General features: G+C 39.2%; 1 protein-coding gene across 1 annotated transcript in view; it reads left to right on the top strand.

Moving 5' to 3' along the window:
- RNF130 (ring finger protein 130) overlaps positions 1-6,834 on the top strand; it is a gene marked incomplete at its 5' end in the record, with an annotated part of 41,832 nt that extends 34,998 nt beyond the window's left edge. The window contains 4 exons of the mRNA XM_010080841.1: positions 196-292; positions 1,325-1,529; positions 3,569-3,662; positions 6,643-6,834. Of these exons, the coding sequence (XP_010079143.1) occupies positions 196-292; positions 1,325-1,529; positions 3,569-3,662; positions 6,643-6,658 (412 nt within the window). The remainder of the gene's footprint in view (positions 1-195; positions 293-1,324; positions 1,530-3,568; positions 3,663-6,642) is intronic.
- Positions 6,835-7,408: the final 574 nt, after the last annotated feature.

Below are 7,408 nucleotides of genomic sequence, written 5' to 3'. Positions count from 1 at the left end.
GGGGAAATCTTCCTTTTAAGTGTTTCTTCCTAGTTAAACTATTAGTAAAGAGTGCAGGAGTTTTAGATTTTCTTATTGCAATCAGCACTGGCTTAACAAACTTTTATAGACAGTTCCTTTTTTAATTAAAGTAGTTCTCATTGTATAAAATAGAATTGTTTGCAAATTATATATGTGCTTTGTCTGTTCATCTAGGCATGTTTTCCACAAAGCCTGTGTGGATCCATGGCTTAGTGAGCACTGTACGTGTCCAATGTGTAAACTGAACATTTTGAAGGCACTGGGAATTGTGGTAAGTTGCGCTGTTGTGAGCTCTTCTTCCTCACTCCTCTGAGACCCAGACAGGAGGAATGATTGTAGGGACGAAAGGAGGAAGGGTGTTCCAGTACCCTTACTGAGAAAGTGTTTGGGTTTTTTTACCAATTTCTTTGCTGCTGCTGTTGTTGTTCCTATCCTGATTGGTGATTCAGAATATATTTTTATATTTCCATTTATAACAATTTTTGATTTACTGAAAGTCTGATAGGTTCTCTATGATCTTGCCTTTTCTCAATGTCTTTCAAGCCTTCTTTGTTGTATTTACTCTATAAATCTCTTGTTCTTGTTGTGGTCTCCCGTAGACACTCTTAAATATGTTTATACATTAAAAACCATCTCCTAGCTAAGGCCAGCAAGCTTTCCTCAAGCAGCTCGTGGCTTGTGGGATCCCTAAGAACTGCTTTTGTTGACCAGTTCACAAAGGGATAGAAGTGAAAAACCTCAAAGAGGATTTTTCCATCTTTCCCATATGAGGAAAAAAAAAATATAAGGTGAGAACAATGCTTTTTTCAGAGGAGGGAAATAAGAAAGAGAAGAGCATATGAAGATACTGTCTAAAGCAGCTTTTGAGTCAAGCCAGTGAGAATACTCAGGCCTCCATTTTTAGCTGTCAGTTGCAAATTTGTGCATTTTCTAAGAAGTAGTTGCAGATATACTGTGAATGACCTATTTTTGCGATTAGTAACATACCTGGATTTTAGACTAGGGTGCAGTAGAATTCAGTGACTGTCGTCATTGTTCATGGTGGTAAGCCATACAGGCATAGGATATGATACAAGCATATTCGAGTCCCTTTCTTCAATCTTAATCCTTTTTCCTGCTTCTTTGTCCACCTCTTAAAGATGGACTGAAGGAGCAACTTTGGGTAGAACTTGCTCATTTGTGTGTTTCTCTCCTCTGAGGACAATCACAGGGGCTGAATAGCATGCGTGTGGTTTACTCAATTTATAGTTTTGCTAAATGTAGAATATTCATCACTGTAATGTGGAATCGCTTGTTTTTCCAGCAAAATGTGCCATGTACAGATAACGTAGCCTTTGACATGGAGAGGCTCACCAGAGGCCAGCCAGCCAGCAGGCGGTCGGCGCTCGGCGATTTTGCCAATGACAGCTCTCTCAGCCTGGAGCCCCTGCGCACCTCTGGGATGTCACAGCTTCCACAGGATGGAGAGCTAACGCCAAGGTCAGGAGAGATCAACATTGCTGTCACAAGTAAGTTTTCTTTGGCTTCCAGTACAGTTCTATGGGTTTCCTGGTGTGTGGCCCTTGCTTTGCTGGAGCTCTGTGCTGCAGGGCCGTGGTGAAGGATTCCCTTGCAGGGACAAAGGTGACCTGGGTGTCTCTGTAAGAGGCACACACTCCATACTGAAACCGATAACTCTAGGTATGACAGTGCCAACGCTTCCATTATTAATGGTATATCCATTTAGATCTGCTTGCTAGGGACACTGGATGAACTAAATCGCAACAAAATAACCCTCCTGAGTCTGGTAACCCCTATGAGAAGTTGGATTGCCAAAACCATTATTTACCCTTTCAGAATACTTTACGTGCAGTAATTTATACAAATATAAATATTTTAGCTGATTACTATTTCTGCAGACATTTTTCCCCTGAGAACATTACTACTGTAATTCTGATGTCTCTTAGCAGATGGTTTTTCTTACAAAATTTGTGAGTTAAAAAAGAAGTATTTGATGTACCAACATTTAAATATTGTCCAAGTGTTTTATGACATCAGGAAAGGGTTCCTGCGCTGCTTGCAAGCTCTTTTCCATAAGAACAGCATGGGAAATTTCCACTTACTGGATTTTACCTAGGGTTTTTAATGTATAATAGCGCTACAATTAATATAATATGTGTGGAATTGCATAATTTTTCCATATGCTGTGCAGTCTTAATTTGATGCATGAATGGTTGTTTTTCTGGGTGAGTTGCGAAAGTAGAATCCATGCAGTACAACAGTCTGATTTTCTCCCTGTGTTTTGCTTGCGTGCATCTATGATCTAGAGTTTGAACTTAGTGACACTGTTTGACACTGCTGTATGTGTCTGTAACTGATACAGTCCATTGGAGTGTTTCTTTACATGCTGTAGGAAAGTAAATGTCTTATTAAAAAATCTTATCTTACAAAATACATAGTCTGTATCGTGAAACGTCCTGATCTGAGGAGAAATCCACATACAAAATCTAAATTCTTTACAAAGCCAGTAAGTCACTTTGTCGTGCAGTGTTCGACATCTGATTCATCTTGTATTCAGATTTATTGAACAGTGCAGATCTGTTGGTAGCGCTACTTTTCTTGTCATGGGTGGGAAAATTCTGTAGTTTAACTGAAACTTTTCACTACTTGATTTTACAGAAAGTATTTTTGCTGTCTATTCCCAACTGTAGTGCTGCTCTTGCACAGATGGGATGCCAGGGTAAAACAAGAAATAATCAGCAACAGTTCATGTTGACAGTGTTTATAAAATAAAGCTTCAGAAAAGGCTGTTCGAATGTTTGGATTTTATGGATGACACATGCATTCTTTGATGCTTGAGAGTTAAACCAAAAGCCTATTCAACAAAAGTGTTTGTATTCCGATCTGTTACGATGTGCCAAATTGATCTTGAGGAGGGAGAACTTTGAACAGTGAACATTCTTTAATAGCCTTCTTTATACTGCTGCTTATTTTCTTATGTGTCTGTATGTATATGCTAATGTTGAAATTATTTTTCCATGTTGTATTCCTGTCTCTTAAATGGAAAATCTGGTTTACTGTTGAACAAGCTATCCTGTTTTTTGTTGTTTTTTTCTAAAGTAACACTATAACATTTATTCAGGAGGGAGAGGGCGAAGACAGAAATTAAGGGTGAAAGTATACTGGGTGTACTTATGTGAAGAGCTGCATCTCAGCAAATCTAAACCAACCCTGACAATTGGGGGCAGACAGAATTTTCATTACGTTTTCCGTTGTTCCTGCATTTCACTTTACATTGTTAAGTAATCCTTCTTTATCACTAACCCTTGGGCTCAGCCAGGAAATATTGTTGTGCCATGCTTTTTTTCCACACCTCTCTCCACTTCTTCTTTGCTAGCCTTCTCCAGTCAGTAACTCTGTGGCTAACCTCCTTCTGCTTCACCTCCTGGTGCCAGTCATGGCTTAGAAGCCTCTTGCCTTCCGCCAGTGGTGTTTGAGGGAAATATTGGCATCGCTTTCACCTAAGTCTTCTCCCACGAGTGATTTCCTCCCTTTCCTTTGTCAACAGAAGAATGGTTTATTATTGCCAGTTTTGGCCTCCTCAGTGCCCTTACACTCTGCTACATGATCATCAAAGCCACAGCTAGCTTGAATGCTAATGAGTAAGTAAATATTCAGATGTTTTTATGTATTTCTGATGGGTGTGTGTCGTGGACAACATTGGGAACAAATGCCAAGAGAACAGAGAAGGAGAAAAATGTCATTTTCAAAGTGTCAAATGCCTTTTCTGCTTTTCTCAAATGTAAGTCTCTGTTAACAGTAGGTTCTCGGGTAATATCTAAAGTCCATCTCAATTTATAGTTAGCTGGGTTGTCTGAGGAAACCTCCTTGCCAAGCAGGGACATGGAAGGGGAAAAGAGAATATTTATTTTCAGTTTTTGATCAATGGTCTAAGTAAACATTAGATTTCTGCCATTAAATCCCCATGTTCAAAATTCACCTGACAGAGCCAGAAATTACTGCCATCAGTTACCTTTGGCAGTTTTCACCTCAATTTCCCAGTCAAACTTCATATTAAATAAAAACCCGAACATGTATTCCTGGTTGGCACACTTTCAGCTAAGAGAAAAGGTAAATAGAAATCTACCTTTTTTGCTCTTATGAGAGGGGGAGAGAAGTAAAGAGAGCCAGCCAGCCAGTCTTCTGCCCTCTCACTTCGGTATGCTCAAAGAGAAAAGGTAAATAGAAATCTACCTTTTTTGCTCTTATGAGAGGGGGAGAGAAGTAAAGAGAGCCGGCCAGTCTTCTGCCCTCTCACTTCAGTATGCTCAAGAATTGCAGTCAAAGGAGTGCTTAGACGTCTATGCTTTCTTAATTTTTATAGACACCCCCAGTGCCTCCCTTCAGACAGGCTGGACAAGAAATGACTGTAGAACATGAATTTTACTCTTTTTTATAATTCTGTGTGTGAGCAAGTGTAAATGTGTTCTGCAAATACATTATCTAGCTGTTTACATTCTTCTGGGTGTACAGAAGATCTGGACTCACGATGTATATTTAACCATAATTTATTTATTTGGGGAGTGAAAGTGGCAACATCTGTCTTTGTCTCTGAATATCTTGACGCAGCTGAGTTTCCATTAAATGTGTTGATCTGTTACCGAAAGTGGGGTGAGATTCAAAGGCAGTCTCCTGTGCAGCCTGGAAATGTAGCTTTCTAAATTTAATTTCCTTTTTTTTTTTTTTCTGAATAAGAGAAAGAAGTGCTTTTTTGACTTTTATTGCTTTCTGGAAAGTATAAGGTGTCCTTTTCAATAAGATGGAAACATGTCTAATAGTCTCCAGTGTAAATGTTAGACAGTATGAAGCTAATCTCCAGGAGGGGCCGTAATAAGTTCTTAGAGATTTTGGTCATCAGGAACCTTAGATTACTATTAATTTTCCACATCTTCCTTTCCTCCTCTTTTCAGATGCTAATTCTGAAAGGGCTTAATGAAGAAAAGTTTAGAACTTTAAATAGCCCTATCAAATCTCACAATTATTACTTTCTTTTCCCCATTTGTCAAGATCTTGAAATTACAACTGTTGGTCAGCAGCTTGGCAGCAGCTGTAGCTGAACACAGTTCACCAGCAGTGAAATACAGCTTGGGAAGGCATGGAGCAGGATGAGTTGTGAAACGGGAGTGTCTGCATTTCTGGGCATTTCTGCGTCATTAGGAAGAAGGCAAAGCAGCTGTAGCCCATGTAGTATCATCCAGATGAGTGCACTGATAGGAGTTGTATTTCTGCCTTGCCTTGCAACTCTTCTTTTTGTTGTCTTTTGCTCAGACAGATCTGGGTCTGTTTTTACTGAAAGTGCAAGCTGCTTCGCATTGGCAGACAGCTTGGGCGTCCAGAGAAGTGTTTTCACAGTGATGTTCTCTTAGTACAAACAAAGGGCGTGCTGATGTGAGGAGAGCGCCTTTCCCCAGCGGTAGGGATGAAAATGTGAGCGTGTATAAGCATACATTGGGAGGCAGACCTCAGAAAACCAGCAACCGCAGATAGCAGAGCTGTCAAAAATCACTTATGTGGGTAACTGAGGTACCTGGCTGTAGCCTTTCACCTCTGCGGCTTTTTGACTGAATTCCTTGGGATCTAAGCAGCCAAGTGCTGCTAGGTTCAGCTACTCATTTTAGACAGTTTAGAATGTGTATGTATGACTCTAATTTTTAGATTTATTGTTTCATTGACACCTTATGTTACCCGGTGCCAGACAGAACATTTCCTGTGCTGAATATTGTGCCAAATATACGGCAGCTCCCCCTCATTCCAATTTCCATTAAATGTCATAACAGCATGCCTGCTTTTTTATGCTGTTCTCCATAGAAAAAGCAGTGCTGGCATACCCTACGTTTGTTATGGTAGTGTGTCAAGAGGAAGTTGAGGGCTTTTTCTTATCAGAAAGCAACAGTAGCAAGAATGAGGCCACATAATATGTTGATGCAAGTAAAAGGTACCATATATTCTACATTAAGACTCACCTAAAAACGTGTCCTGATCCTTTTTTTTTTTTTTTCCTATGGCCTTCCTGCAGCTTAAACATATTTAGAGCAGTAGTTCTGGAGTTGTGTGTGTGTGTGTGTGTATATATATATATGTGTGTGTGTATATACACACATACACATTTTTAAATAGTTCTTGGTAAAATTAAACGTTATGTAAGTGATAAGAAAATAAGGAACCCATTGCTTTTTCTTGGTCTCATAATATCCATGCACTATTACTATTAAATGATTTAGGCAGTGATTTAAAGGAACAAACGAAGCACATTTTGCTTTGTTTCTTAGGGAACGGTCAGAAATTAATGTATAACTGTGTTTTAACATCCAGAAAGCCCCCATGTAGGATAACACAACTTAGAGAAAGTTTTCAGTAGCAGTTGTAGAGTTTCCTCGAAAGTTTAGAAGTGCTCAAACCTCTGGCTGTCCTGTTTTACTGTTCCTGTAAGAATGATGTATGGAGTACAGAACTTATTAATGCTCTGGCCTTGTATAATTAGTAATTTCTCACTAACTTACTTTGACAGGATATTTTTTTTTCAGTGTTGGCAGTATTAACTTTAATATAAATATTTTGTTCCTTTTTTTTTCTGCCCCACAGAGCAGAATGGTATTGAAGAAGCGCTTTCCAGACGATTGCCTTGGAGAGAGACACCTATTTTTATGCATCATTTATTGATCATGCAGCACAAGCGATTATTTAGTACATTCTATTTTTTCATAAAATTTGCTGATGCCAAAGCTTTGTATTAAGGAAAAAGTGAAGAAATAAAAAAAAACTTTAATTATTAAATCTTCCTCTGTGAGAATTTTATTTTTGTTGTATTTTCTGTGTTAGTAGTTAAGTCTGACAACCTTTTATAAATTTTATAAGGTGCTTTATTTCCTTGGAACAATTTCGTCTTTGCAGATCTGTATTCTTCTTTCATTTTGGGACACGCAGGCTAACAAGTGGAAGTCTTGCACAGTGCCATTCTTGTGATGCCACCCAGCACTGGAATGACTAACAAGAGTATTATTAGTAATCGCTCCATACCGACTCATTAAGGAAAAAATCTGGGCCAAGCATTCTAGCATGGAACGGCCTTACCTTGACTTCAGCTGAGAATTAATTTGAACTAAGAATGTTTTCTCCGTTTCTCCTCCTGTAACACTCCTGTATCGCATTATGAGGATTGGAGTGTGATTTTTGTCCTCAGGTCAGGCATTGCTGAAGGTCTGCAACACTGTTTCTAGACTTACAACTTAAAAACTTTCCTGTCTTTGGCTGTCACCCCACCCTTCTTTCTGGTAAAAGTGAAGCTGCTCTAAACCACTTCTTCCTTCCTACTACCGAGCGAAAAGGTAGCGTTTCCCCCACTGGCGTC

This window comes from Pterocles gutturalis, unplaced genomic scaffold (assembly GCF_000699245.1).
Source record: "Pterocles gutturalis isolate BGI_N339 unplaced genomic scaffold, ASM69924v1 scaffold43504, whole genome shotgun sequence".
Taxonomy (NCBI): domain Eukaryota; kingdom Metazoa; phylum Chordata; class Aves; order Pterocliformes; family Pteroclidae; genus Pterocles; species Pterocles gutturalis.
The sequence above is the reverse complement of the archived record's forward strand: the minus strand, read 5'-3'. Positions and strand labels throughout refer to the sequence as shown.